Source organism: Bufo bufo, chromosome 4 (assembly GCF_905171765.1).
Source record: "Bufo bufo chromosome 4, aBufBuf1.1, whole genome shotgun sequence".
Taxonomy (NCBI): Eukaryota; Metazoa; Chordata; class Amphibia; order Anura; family Bufonidae; genus Bufo; species Bufo bufo.
Genome location: NC_053392.1, coordinates 465,820,068 through 465,834,391, shown reverse-complemented (window position 1 = coordinate 465,834,391; position 14,324 = coordinate 465,820,068). Strand labels below are relative to the sequence as shown.

General features: G+C 41.6%; 1 protein-coding gene across 6 annotated transcripts in view; it reads right to left on the bottom strand.

Annotated features, from left to right (window-relative positions):
- ADGRG6 (adhesion G protein-coupled receptor G6) overlaps positions 1 to 14,324 on the bottom strand; it is a 167,678-nt gene that overhangs the window by 66,795 nt on the left and 86,559 nt on the right. For 3 of the 6 annotated variants that reach the window (XM_040429479.1, XM_040429480.1, XM_040429481.1), the window contains exons 6-7: positions 13,965 to 14,147; positions 98 to 166 (exon numbers count right to left, since the gene is read on the bottom strand). The exons of 2 other annotated variants lie outside the window; for them this stretch is intronic. In XM_040429479.1, coding sequence (XP_040285413.1) covers positions 98 to 166; positions 13,965 to 14,147 — 252 coding nt within the window. The remainder of the gene's footprint in view (positions 1 to 97; positions 167 to 13,964; positions 14,148 to 14,324) is intronic. One more of the 6 variants, XM_040429482.1, reaches the window with a different exon arrangement.

Sequence of the window (14,324 nt, the reverse complement as noted above, 5' to 3'; positions counted from 1 at the left end):
GTGTGATAGGTTCCCTGCAATAGAAAAGGTAAATGCCCAGATTAATCTTCTCCAATTTCTATACAAATACTTGACAAACCATGACATAAATTCTTACCAGGTAGAGGGTTATATGTGGTTATATTAGTAGTGATCAAAGCGGGTGGCAAAGAGGGAGTTACAGTAGCTGGCAAAAATACAAACAAAACAGATAAAAGCATATATGGCAAGACATAACTATAGTTTGATATGATATGCTGTAAATAAAATAATCATACTATACTATATCAACTATTGTAGCAATTGTTGACAGTACTTAAACTATGTAGATATATAGTTGCTAAGTTCTTTTTAAACTGGAATGAAACCCAAAAAACATATATTCAATTGTTGAAGGTTTTAGTGTATATTATAAATCAAGGGGTCATAATCTTGGTAAGGCAGAGAGCTACTATAATAACAAAAAATGGTAGCTAAAGGGTTATTTTGATAAGAGACACACACATATCCATGGTCCTGAAGGGTCTCATAAGTAGAGTTCCACTGCTAAGACATGCATGAACACTTGGCCATTTGGTTTTAGATGACAGTAGGGGCCAAATATGAATGGACTTTACTAGTATATTGTTAATTGTCTATAGGTCTACATACCAACTGATATTTTTTTACTTAAGTTTAATACATGTAGGATTTATGAGGACTTTGAGGTCTGTAGTGAATGACCTACCTCGTCTTCCTGACTTCTTAAAGAGGTTGCCCGGGCTTTAAATATTGATGATCTATCCTTAGGATAGGTCATCAATATCAGATCAGTGGGGGTACGACACCCAACACCCCCGGTGATCAGCTGTACCACAGCATGCAGGAAGAGAGAAGGGAAATGGCACGTGAGCACTGTGCGCGCTGTTTCCTTAAACAGACCCCCGCCGATCTATGCACAGGACAGGGGATGTGTCTGATTGGTAGGAGTCAGACCACCGGGAATCCTTCTTTTCTATCTCCAAAGGTTCCACAGAAATGACTGAAGCAGCAGTATGCAGCAAATGGACTCCCACCAATCAGACAGCTTGCCAGCAAGGGACAAATCCTGGTGCACGGGCAACTTCCAAGATTCGTTTATATTGAATGAGCCACAGCATCTTGACTGCATTAATGCTTATGTGATGATCTCAGTGATGCTTTATACTGTAGAAGATGTGATTGAAATGCGTAAGCATTAGGGGAGTCTTGACACTGTGGCTCTTTTTAATATAACCAAAGTAAAGTCTTGGAAGTTTTACTCATTGCAAGTTTTCTATGTGGAATGATCCCTTATCCTGTGGATAGGGGATATATTTAAATCTTGGGAGAACTCCTTTAAGTGTTTTGCAGAGTATTTATATTCTGGAAATAAACTGTGGTCCAAAAAATCTTACAGATCCTGTGCAGTACAAAATGAAACATATACAGAGCTGTACATTCTGAATCTTTAACATTTCCCTATATAAGAAACAGCATTTGTGTATTTTTAATGTACCCTTTAAAAAGCCATTGAAATTTGAACTAACCTGACCAGCTTTAAGTAGTAAAACATATTCTTTGGTAAATACAACTTAATATCACTTAAAACTTACAGCATACTACATTTTTAAACAGTGAACAAAGCAAATAAGGAAAATGGATGCATTCCTCATGCATAACAAACAAAAGTTGAAAGAGATACAAAATATACAGATGGCTATTTCTACGTGTAAATTATTTATATATTTATCTATAAAAAAAAAGCGCTGTAAAGAAGCTTAAAGGCTATTATGTACACCTTTGGAGGTAAGGCTACTTTCACACTAGCGTTCGGAGCGGATCCGTCTGATGTTTCATCAGACGGATCCGCTCCTATAATGCAGACGTTCGCATCCGTTCAGAACGGATCCGTCTGCATTATAACTTAGAAAATTTTCTAAGTCTGAAAGTAGCCTGAGCGGATCCGTTCAGACTTTACATTGAAAGTCAATGGGGAACGGATCCGCTTGAAGATTGAGCCATATGGTGTCATCTTCAAGCGGATCCGTCCCCATTGACTTCCATTATAAGTCTGGACGGATCCGCTCGCCTCCGCACAGCCAGGCGGACACCCGAACGCTGCAAGCAGCGTTCGGGTGTCCGCTCACTGAGCGGAGCGGAGGCTGAACGCTGGCAGGCGGATGCATTCTCAGCGGATCCGCATCCACTGAGGATGCATTAGAGCTGAACGGCTGCGTTCAGGACCGCTCGTGAGCCCCTTCAAACGGAGCTCACGAGCGGACACCTGAACGCAGGTGTGAAAGTAGCCTAATTCTTTTTTATGATTGCATGTTACTCATTTTTGGCAAAAAATAAATTTTTTCAATTGGTCTTTATTAAAAATATTGAGCTGTTCTGTCACAAACAGTTAACTGTTTTTCTAGCTGGGTGACTGGTACTTTGTGCCAATCATTTAAAAACCTTATCTTTAAACTACTAAGAGGTCATAAACACTTATTTAAGCCACATTATTATCAGTAACAAAAGAACTGAGCTATAATAAGTGTTTATAAAGTCAGAGAGCAGAGATAAGGAGCCCGTCGCTAGAGATGGCCTTGCGGTTCGCCCGGCGGTCGTTTCGCGGCGAACTTTGCTCGTTCGCGATTCACTGAACATGCGAACATATGGCGATGTTCGCATGCGCCATATTCTTTTGCATTGCACTGAACTCTGACCCATGACATATCCATCAGGTGGGACAGGACTGCCAATTGAGACGCTTCAGAACATGGACACACCCCCACCCTATAAAATAACCCATTTTACATTCTGTGTTTTGCCAGTGTAGGGAGAGGCTGCTTTGTGGAGCAGGGACAGACTGGTAGGGACACCAAGCGCTAGCTAATAGGGCCACAAAAGTCCTTTTAAGGACTGGTATAGGTGTGCTATCGATAGGTGTGATATACTGAGGGGTGTGATATACTTATAATATACTTTCTAACATAGAAAGTAAATTATAGTGCATTTGTATTCTGCAGCAGTTGTGTGCGGTTCTGCTGTGATACCGCAGGTATATAGAGGGACAAGCGTTATTGGAACAACTATTTGCAACGGGTGTGATATACATGTTGCCCCAAAAAACTAATTGAGGGGTGCGATATACCTGCTTCCACAAAATACTGATTAAGGGGTTTGATATACCATGCTTCCACAAAATGATGATTGAGGGGTGCGATATACCTGCTTACACCAAATATTGATTTAGGGGTTCTATATTCCTGTTTCCACAAAATACTGATTGAGGGGTGCAATATACCTGCTTCTACAAAAAACTGGTTAAGGCGTTCTATATACCTGCTTTCACAAAAAACTGATTGAGGGGTGCGATATAACTGCTTCCACAAAATACTGATTAAGAGGTTCTATATACCTGCTTACACAAAATACTGATTGAGGGGTGGGATATACATGCTTCTACAAAATACTGATTGAGGGATGCAATATACCTGCTTCCACAAAAATACTGATTAAGGGGTTCTATATACCTGCTTCCACAAAATACTGATTGAGGGGTGCGATATAACTGCTTCCACAAAATACTGATTGAGGGGTGCGATATACCTGTTTCTACAATATACAGATTAAGGGGTTTGATATACCTGCTTCCACAAAATACAGATTGAGGGGTGCGATTTTTCTGCTTCCACAAAATACTGATTAAGGGGTTTGATATACCATGCTTCCACAAAATAATGATTGAGGGATGCGATATACCTGCTTACACCAAATATTGATTCAGGGGTTCTATATACCTGTTTCCACAAAATACTGATTGAGGGGTGCAATATACCTGCTTCTACAAAAAACTGGTTAAGGGGTTCTATATACCTGCTTTCACAATATACTGATTGAGGGGTGCGATATACCTTCTTCCACTAAATACGGATTAAGGGGTTTGATATACCTGCTTCCACAAAATACTGATTGAGGGGTGCGATATACCTGCTTCCACTAAATATTGATTCAGGTGTTCTTTTTACCTATTTCCACAAAATACTGATTGAGGGGTGGAATGTACCTGCTTCTACAAAATACTGATTAAGGGATGCGATATACCTGCTTCCACAAAAATACTGATTAAGGGGTTCTATATACCTGCTTCTACAAAATACTGATTAAGGGTTGCGATATACCTGCTTCCACAAAAATACTGATTAAGGGGTTCTATGTACCTGCTTCCACAAAATACTGATTGAGGGGTGCGATATACCTGCTTCCACAAAATACTGATTGAGGGGTGCGATATACCTGTTTCTACAAAATACTGATTAAGGGATTTGACATACCTGCTTCCACAAAATACTGATTAAGGGGTGAGATATACCTGCTTCCACCAAATTAGTGTTGAGCGTGAATATTTGAAAAGCAAATTTTTATCTCGAATATCGCAACTTCGAGAATGGGCGAATATTTAGAATATAGTGCTATATATTAGTTTTTCGACTATTCGTCATTTTTTCCATCTGAACACGATTCCTCCCTGCTTCTTGCTTGTGGGCCAATGAGTCATTGGCCCACAAGCAACTTAAGCAGGGAGGAATTATGACTTCAGATGGAAAAAAATTACGAATATTCTAGAAAACAAATATATAGCACTATATTGAATATAGTGCTATATATTATTTTTTTTAAAATATTCGTCATTTTTTCCCATCTGAAGTGAACAGTGTATAGTGTTCATATCAGATGGAAAAAAATGATGAATATTGAAAAAAATATATATATAGCACTATATTGAATATAGTGCTATATATTTGTTTTTTAGAATATTCGTCATTTTTTTCTATCTGAAGTCATGAAATTCCTTACTGCTTAAATAGATTTTGGGTCAATGACTCATTGGCCCACAAGCAAGAAACAGGGAGGAATCATGTGTTCAGATGGAAAAAAATTACGAATATTCGAAAAACGAATATATAGCACTATATTCTATAGTGCTACATATTCGTTTTTGACCCATGCCTGTATTGATCGTGTTATTTTTGCATATTACGTGATCATTACCTTGCCGATTTTCGAGTAAAAAAAAGAATGTAGAATATAACGAATATTTGAATTTGCGAATATTCGATAAATATTCTACAAAATATTTTACGAAATATTGCGAATTCGAATATTGCCCCTGCCGCTCATCACTACCACCAAATATTGATTCAGGTGTTCTATATACCTGTTTTCACAAAATACTGATTGAGGGGTGGGATATACCTGCTTCTACAAAATACTGATTAAGGGGTTCTACATACCTGCTTCCACAAAATACTGATTGAGGGGTGCGATATATCTGCTTTCAACAAATATTGATTCAGGTGTTCTATATACCTGTTTCCACAAAATACTGATTGAGGGGTGCGATGTACCTGCTTTTACAAAATGCTGATTAAGGGGTTCTATATACCAGCTTCCACAAAATAATGATTGAGGGGTGCGATATACCTGCTTCCACAAATACTGCTCTTCTCTAGGGACTTTGGCACAGGGTCATTTTTAAAATGACAGGCAAAGGAAGAGGCAGGCCTTTCCGCAGGGGTGGTAGGGTCGGGCAGGTGCACCAGGCCGGAGCCTAAGTGGGAAGTTGGAGACGGTGCGTGCGATTACGTCAAAGGACACACCAGAGTTGGTTGAGTGGCTCACTCAGCCTTCTGCTTCTGCACCCTCCTCATTCTCTGTATCTGCACCCTCCTCACTCTCTGCTGTGTGCACCCCCAAAGACACCACCACCACCACCATAGCCCCTCCACTCGGGTCAGAGGAATTATTTTCCCATCTATTCCCGGACCTTACCATTCTTGGCATCGGATGAGAAATAGGAGGTAGCAATGGCCGCCACCCAGCGGTCTGACGACAGTGCCCAGATCAGCCCAAGGAGGGTGGTCCCTGCTGTTGCTGCCTACTCCGAGATCTCTAATATCAGTGGGTTCCCACAAGAGAGGAAGAGGAGGGAAGTTCAGAGGGAGAGACAGAGCAGCAGAGAGGGAGTAGAAGGAGGAGAAGCAGGCAGAACTCGCAGTGCACAGGAGGCAAAAAGCAGACTGCAAATGTATCTGGAGCGAGCCATCCACCATGCACGGTCACATCTTGCGCTCCCAGGATGCCAACACATGGCTCCGCAGTGTGTTTTTTTTTTTTAAGTGTAAGCTGCTGACAATAATGTTGCCATCTGCAGCCTGTGCTGTCAACGCATAAGTCGCCGTAAGCCCAACACTTACCTAGGGACGACCGTCTTAAGAAGGCACCTGGCCTCCCATCACCAAGATTAGTGGGAGCAACGCCGTCAGAACCCACAAAGCCACACTCCTGTTGCTCCACGTCCTGACTCTTCTCCTTTTCATGTCTTTTCCCATTTTTCCTCCACTCTAACTTCCATCATGCCGTCGTTGCTTTCATCTGGCAGAAGGCAGGCTTCCGTGGCCCAAATGTTCGAGCGTAAAAAGTTGATTATGGCGGATAACCCTCTTGCCCAACGGCTGACCGCTGGCTTGTCGGAAATGCTAGCCCGCCAACTACTGCCAAATAAACTGGTGGACTCGGAGGCCTTTAGAAAATTTGTTTCCATTGGCACACCACAATGGAAGGTCCCCAGAAGGAAATATTTCTCTCAGAAGGCCATCCCAGAGCTATATGGCCACTTTAGTGGCAATTGAATATATCTCTAGCACACAGTGCCGGTGCAAAGATACATATGAACACAGACACGTGGTCTAGGAAACAGAGGCAGGGAAGGTACATAACTTTTACTGCCCACTGGGTGAACCTTCTGACGGCCGTCAAGCATGTAACCCGTGGCACCCATGTGAATTTGGTGTTACCGCCATGGATTGCATGCACGCCTGCCTCTTCTTCTCCTCCTCCTACTCCATCCTCTGTCTCCTCCTCGGCTGACTCCTCCTTTTCCACTGCTACCGCCTCTTCCGCTGCACCCACAAAGCTCCCCAGAACCTATTCGAAGTGCCAGGTGAGACGCTGCCATGCTGTGCTGCGGCTGATGTGCCTGGAAGCCAAGAGCCACACTGGTCCTGCACTGCTTTCAGCTCTGCGGTCACAGGCCAATCAGTGGCTCACCCTGCTCAATTTGACAGTTGGTAAAGTGGTGTGTGACAAAGGAGCCAATCTGCTGAGCACGCATGCATGGCACACGTCCTGAACTTAGTCGTGCAGCAAATCTTTGCCAAATATCCCGGGGTCCAGGACGTCTTGCGGCAGGCAAGGAAAATCTCTGGTCATTTTAGAAGATCTTATATGGCCATGGCTCGCCTTGTTGAAGTTAAGCGGCGACACCACCTGCCCGTCAGACGTCTGATTTGTGACAGCCCGACGCGCAGGAACTTCACTTGTATATGTTTGATAGGCTGCTCCAGCAGCAACGTGCCGTTTACGACTACCTGTACGAACTCTGCCACAGGACAGATTCTGGGGAACTTGATTTCTTTTCACCGCACCAGTGGCTTCTCATGCGCGATGCATGCAGACTTCTGCGGCCATTTGATGAGATCACCAAACTGGTCCGTCTCAGCCAGGGCACCATAAGTGAAATCGTACCTTACGCCTTCTTTCTGGAACGTGCATTGCGTCGTGTAATTGATCAAGCCAGGTCAGGTGAATGACTAATTTTTGGGGCCTGTACTAGCCTACAGTAAAATTGTTATCCACTGACCATCTAATATACCTCCAGCCACATAATCACTTGTTTTTTCTGTCAGGTGAATGCATAATTTTTGGGGCCTGTACTCCACTGGCCTGCAGTAAAATTGTTATCCACTGACTGCCTAATATACTTCCAGCAACATAATCACTTGTTCTTTTCTGTCCGGTGAATACCTAATGTTTGGGGCCTGTAATCCACTGGCCTGCAGTAAAATTGTTATCCACTGACGCCTAATATACCTCCAGCCACATAATCACTTGATCTTTTCTGTCCGGTGAATGCCTAATGTTTGGGGCCTGTAATCCACTGGCCTGCAGTAAAATTGTTATCCACTGACGCCTAATATACCTCCAGCCACATAATCACTTGATCTTTTCTGTCCGGTGAATGCGTAATGTTTGGGGCCTGTACTCCACTGGCCAACAGTTAAATTGTTATGCTTTGACTGTCTAATATACTTCCAGCCACATAATCACTTGTTCTTTTCTGTCAGGTGAATTCATAATTTTTGGGGCCTGTACTCCACTGGCCTACAGTAAAATTGTTATCCACTGACCACCTAATATACCTCCAGCCACATAATCACTTGTTCTTTTCTGTCCGGTGAGTGCCTAATGTTTGGGGCCTGTACTCCACTGGCCTACAGTTAAATTGTTATGCTTTGACTGTCTAATATACTTCCAGCCACATAATCACTTGTTCTTTTCTGTCAGGTGAATTCATAATTTTTGGGGCCTGTACTCCACTGGCCTACAGTAAAATTGTTATCCACTGACCACCTAATATACCTCCAGCCACATAATCACTTGTTCTTTTCTGTCCGGTGAGTGCCTAATGTTTGGGGCCTGTACTCCACTGGCCTACAGTTAAATTGTTATGCATTGACTGTCTAATATACCTCCAGCCACATAATCACTTGTTCTTTTGTGTCAGGTGAATGCCTAATTTTTGGGGCCTGTACTGGCCTACAATAAAATTGTTATCCACTGACTGTCTAATATACCTCCAGCCACATAATCACTTGTTCTTTTCTTTTCGGTGAATGCCTAATGTTTGGGGGCTGTACTTCACTGGCCTGCAGTAAAATTGTTATCCACTGACTGTCTAATATACCTTCAGCGACATAATCACTTGTTTTCTTCTGTCAGGTGAATGCATAATTTTTGGGGCCTGTACTCCACTGGTCTACGGTAAAATTGTTATGCACTGACCGTCTAATATACCTCCAGCCACATAATCACTTGTTCTTTTGTGTCAGGTGAATGCCTAATTTTTGGGGCCTGTACTGGCCTACAATAAAATTGTTATCCACTGACCGTCTAATATACCTCCAGCCACATAATTACTTGTTCTTTTTTGTCAGGTGAATGCATAATTTTTGGGGCCTGAACTCCACTGGCCTACAGTAAAATTGATATTCAGTGACCGCCTTATGTACCTTCAGCCACATAATCATTAGATTTTTTCTGTCAGGTGAATGACAAATTTTTGGGGCCTGTACTGGCCTGCAGTAAAATTGTTATCCACTGACCACCTAATATACCTCCAGCCACATAATCACTTGTTCTTTTCTGTCCGGTGAATGCCTAATGTTTTGGGCCTGTACTCCACTGGCCTGCAGTAAAATTGTTATCCACTGACCACCTAATATACCTTTAGCCACATAATCACTTGTTCTTTTCTGTCCAGCGAATGCATAATTTTTGGGGCCTGTACTCCACTGGCCTGCAGTAAAATTGTTATCCACTGACCACCTAATATACCTTCAGCCACATAATCACTTGTTCTTTTCTATCAGGTGAATGCATAATTTTTGGGGCCTGTACTCCACTGGACTACAGTAAAATTGTTATCCACTGACTATCTAATATACCTCCAGCCACATAATCACTTGTTCTTTTCTGTCAGGTGAATGCATAATTTTCGGGGCATGTACTCCACTGGCCTACAGTAAAATTGTTATCCACTGACCGTCTAATATACCTCCAGCCACATAATCACTTGTTCTTTTCTGTCAGGTGAATGCATAATTTTCGGGGCCTGTACTCCACTGGCCTACAGTAAAATTGTTATCCACTTACCGTCTAATATACCTTGTCATAAATTCTTAAAATCATGACCTGGTGAATTTTAAGAATTTATGACAACCTCCAGCCACATAATCACTTGTTCTTTTTTGTCCGGTGAATGCCTAATGTTTGGGGCCTGTACTCCACCTGACTGCAATAAAATTGTTATCCACTGACCGTCTAATATACTTCCAGCCACATAATCACTTGTTCTTTTCTGTCAAGTGAATGCATAATTTTTGGGACCTGTACTCCACTGGCCTACAGTTAAATTGTTTTGCATTGACTGTCTAATATACTTCCAGCTACATAATCACTTGTTCTTTTCTGTCAGGTGAATTCATAATTTTTGGAGCCTGTACTCCACTGGCCTACAGTAAAATTGTTATCCACTTACAGTCTAATATACCTCCAGCCACATAATCACTTGTTCTTTTGTGTCTAGTGAATGCCTAATGTTTTGCGCCTGTACTTCACTGGCCTACAGTAAAATTGTTATCCGATGACAACTTAATATACCTCCAGCCACATAATCACTTGTTCTTTTCTTTTCGGTGAATGCCTAATGTTTGGGGCTGTACTTCACTGGCCTGCAGTAAAATTGTTATCCACTGACTGTCTAATATACCTTCAGCCACATAAATACTTGTTCTTTTTTATGCAGCGAATGCATAATTTTTGGGGCCTGTACTCCACTGGCCTGCAGTAAAATGGTTATCCACTGCCCGCCTAATATACCTTCAGCCACATAATCACTTGTTCTCTTCTGTCAGGTGAATGCATAATTTTGGGGCCTGTACTCCACTGTCCTACGGTAAAATTGTTATGCACTGACCGTCTAATATACCTCCAGCCACATAATTACTTGTTCTTTTGTGTCAGATGAATGCCTAATTTTTGGGGCATGTACTGGCCTACAATAAAATTGTTATCCACTGACCGTCTAATATACCTCCAGCCACATAATCACTTGTTCTTTTTTGTCAGGTGAATGCATAATTTTTGGGGCCTGAACTCCACTGGCCTACAGTAAAATTGATATTCAGTGACCGCCTTATTTACCTCCAGCCACATAATCATTAGATTTTTTCTGTCAGGTGAATGACAAATTTTTGGGGCCTGTACTTGCCTACAGTAAAATTGTTATCCACTGACCGTCTAATATACCTCCAGCCACATAATCACTTGTTCTTTTCTGTCCGGTGAATGCCTAATGTTTTGGGCCTGTACTCCACTGGCCTGCAGTAAAATTGTTATCCACTGACCACCTAATATACCTCCAGCCACATAATCACTTGTTCTTTTCTGTCCGGTGAGTGCCTAATGTTTGGGGCCTGTACTTCACTGGCCTACAGTAAAATTGTTATGCACTGACCGTCTAATATACCTCCAGCCACATAATCACTTGTTCTTTTTTGTCCGGTGAATGCCTAATGTTTGGGGCCTGTACTCCACCTGACTGCAGTAAAATTGTTATCCACTGACCGTTTAATATACTTTCAGCCACATAATCACTTGTTCTTTTCTGTCCAGTGAATGCATAATTTTTTGGGCCTGTACTACACTGGCCTACAGTTAAATTGTTATCCACTGACCGTCTAATATACCTCCAGCCACATAATCACTTGTTCTTTTCTGTCCAGTGAATGCCTAATGTTTTGGGCCTGTACTTCACTGGTCTGCAGTAAAATTGTTATCCAATGACAACCTAATATACCTCCAGCCACATAATCACTTGTTCTTTTCTTTTCGGTGAATGCCTAATGTTTGGGGGCTGTACTTTACTGGCCTGCAGTAAAATTGTTATCCACTGACTGTCTAATATACCTTCAGCCACATAATCACTTGTTCTTTTCTGTCTAGCAAATGCATTATTTTTGGGGCCTGTACTCCACTGGCCTGCAGTAAAATTGTTATCCACTGACCGCCTAATATACCTTCAGCCACATAATCACTTCTTCTCTTCTGTCAGGTGAATGCATAATTTTTGGGGCCTGTACTCAACTGGCCTACAGTAAAATTGTTATGCACTGACCGTCTAATATACCTCAGGCCACATAATCACTTGTTCTTTTTTTTGTCCGGTGAATGCCTAATGTTTGGGGCCTGTACTCCACCTGACTGCAGTAAAATTGTTATCCACTGACCGTCTAATATACTTCCAGCCACATAATCACTTGTTCTTTTCTGTCCAGTGAATGCATAATTGTTGGGGCCTGTACTCCACTGGCCTACAGTTAAATTGTTATCCACTGACCGTCAAATATACCTCCAGCCACATAATCACTTGTTCTTTTCTGTCCGGTGAATGCCAAATTTTTGGGGCCCGTACTCCAGTGGCCTAAAATAAAATTTTTCTAGGCTCCAGCAGGGCACATTTTTGAGAGTTTCCCTTTAAGACGCATATAAAATACCCCTGATTAAAATACAGTTTTTGGGGGGAATTTTTGCCATTGCCATCCCCGTCTTGTATGTCACTGTCCATGTTGTGGGACTATTTGGGCACTTCTGGTAAGTACCGTATTTGGTGGCTGCAAATATGACCTGAAAGTTTTTCAGGTTCTTCTGCCATTGAAGTGAATGGGGCCCACCGTGAACGCGTGGTTTGAGATCATTTGATCGCAAACGCGTGTTCGCAAAATGTGTCGGGCGATGTTTGTCCATCACTATCAGTCACCTCCTGGTCTGACGGAAAATACAAAGGGTGCTACTAGAGTATCTCAGCTATGTACAGGATTAAGAACTCCATATTTTTAATAAAGACCAATTTAAAAATATATTTTAAGCTCAAAATGAGTACAATGCGATAATAACAAAAATTACCCCCAAAAGTGTATACAGCCTATAAACCATGGTTTCATAGCTAAATGTTCACACATGGACCCTTATGCAGAACTGTAATTTTACTATTGATATTCTTTATACTGTAGTAGAGATAAGTGAATTGATTCTTTAGGATAAAAATTTGACCAGAATTTTTGACAAAATTCTGATTTAGTAGATTTGTTTGGGTAAAACTATGAAAGAGAAAGAGAGAGTTTCCCCTTTAGGACCAATGCATTAGGTCATATAACAGTTAATGCAAGCACCTGGTTGCACAGTGTCTAAAAATGGCACCTGTAGTATTCTTAAGGACCATAAAGTACATCTATATACCTCTGATTTTATACATAAACATGCAGAGGATTTATATACCAGATTCCACATGAACCACGTTTGATCAGATATGGTATTACAGACAAATTCTCTTCTTGAAGCACTATAAGGCACTGCAATAAGGAGGCACCTTGATGCTGTGGATCTTCTTATTTTCTTACAATTATGCCAATAATTACAGTACAAGCAATTAATAAATGTATTTTTGTTTTTACCATATATATGTTTTGAGGCATGCCTTTAGGATGTATACAACCGGGGGAAATTATCATGCACTCCAGAGTTTCAAAAAGGTTGCAATTATTTGTGAGTTTTTGGGGTAAGTTACACCAAAAAAAATTTCCACCACTCACTCCAGTTTTGAAAAGTTGGAAAGGAGTGTAGTTAACTATGGCAATAAGTTTCACCTAGATTTATCACTACCCCTTTTTGAAAAGTCACAAAATAAAGTGACAAACTCCAGTAGGACTGCAGTGTAGAAAAACTGGAGTAGCATATCTGGACAAAAGTGTTTAAAGATACACTTAATGTATCAAATATGTGGCATTCGATAAATTTGATGCAAAGTACTCCAATGCAAATTCAAGCAAAACTGGTTTCAAATATTCCCCTCATGATAAATTCCCCTCAATGTTTTTATCACCTTTAGGCCTCTTTCACACTGGCGTATCCGCATCCGCAATACACGGGTGGCGTTCCGTGGGCATTCCGCATCACAGATGCGGACCCATTCACCTGAATGGGTCCGCAAATCCAGAGATGCGGAATGGTGCGGAACAGAACCACAGAACGGAACCCTACAGAAACTCTACGGAGTGCTTCCGTGGGGTTATGTCCCATACTTCCGTTCCGCAAAAAGATAGAACATGACCTATCTTTTTGCGGAACAGCCGGATCGCGGACCCATTCAAGTGAATGTGTCCACGATCCGCTCCGGCTGCCCCATGGACTGTGCTCTTGTATTGCGGCCCGCATGTTGTGGGCCGCAATACGGCAACGGGCCACACACGCCAGTGTGAAAGAGGCCTTATAGGGGAAAAAAAAACTCACATATTATGGAAGATGTGAAGTCTTACCATATATGGTACTGGAAGCATGAAAATCAGGTGAGTTAGCGATAGCAGTGGTTGATGAGATGGTAGATGTATGAGGTGAGGTAGATAAGGTAGATGGTGAGGTTACAGCAGGAGATGGAGATGAGGAGATTAATACAGTGGACGTCTGAGTTGATGATGTTATAGTGGATGCTACTGTGGATGCTAGTTAATATAAGAAAAAGTAAACTAGGATAAATGCATATCTAGATAAGGAATGTATCTGCTTACTAAATTCCTGCAACTCTAAGGTTGATACCCTAAAACAAAGTCAGGACTTCAGGATTATACAAAATACTACGAATTAGTAATGTTTTACAAGGAAAAATTAAACATTGTGTT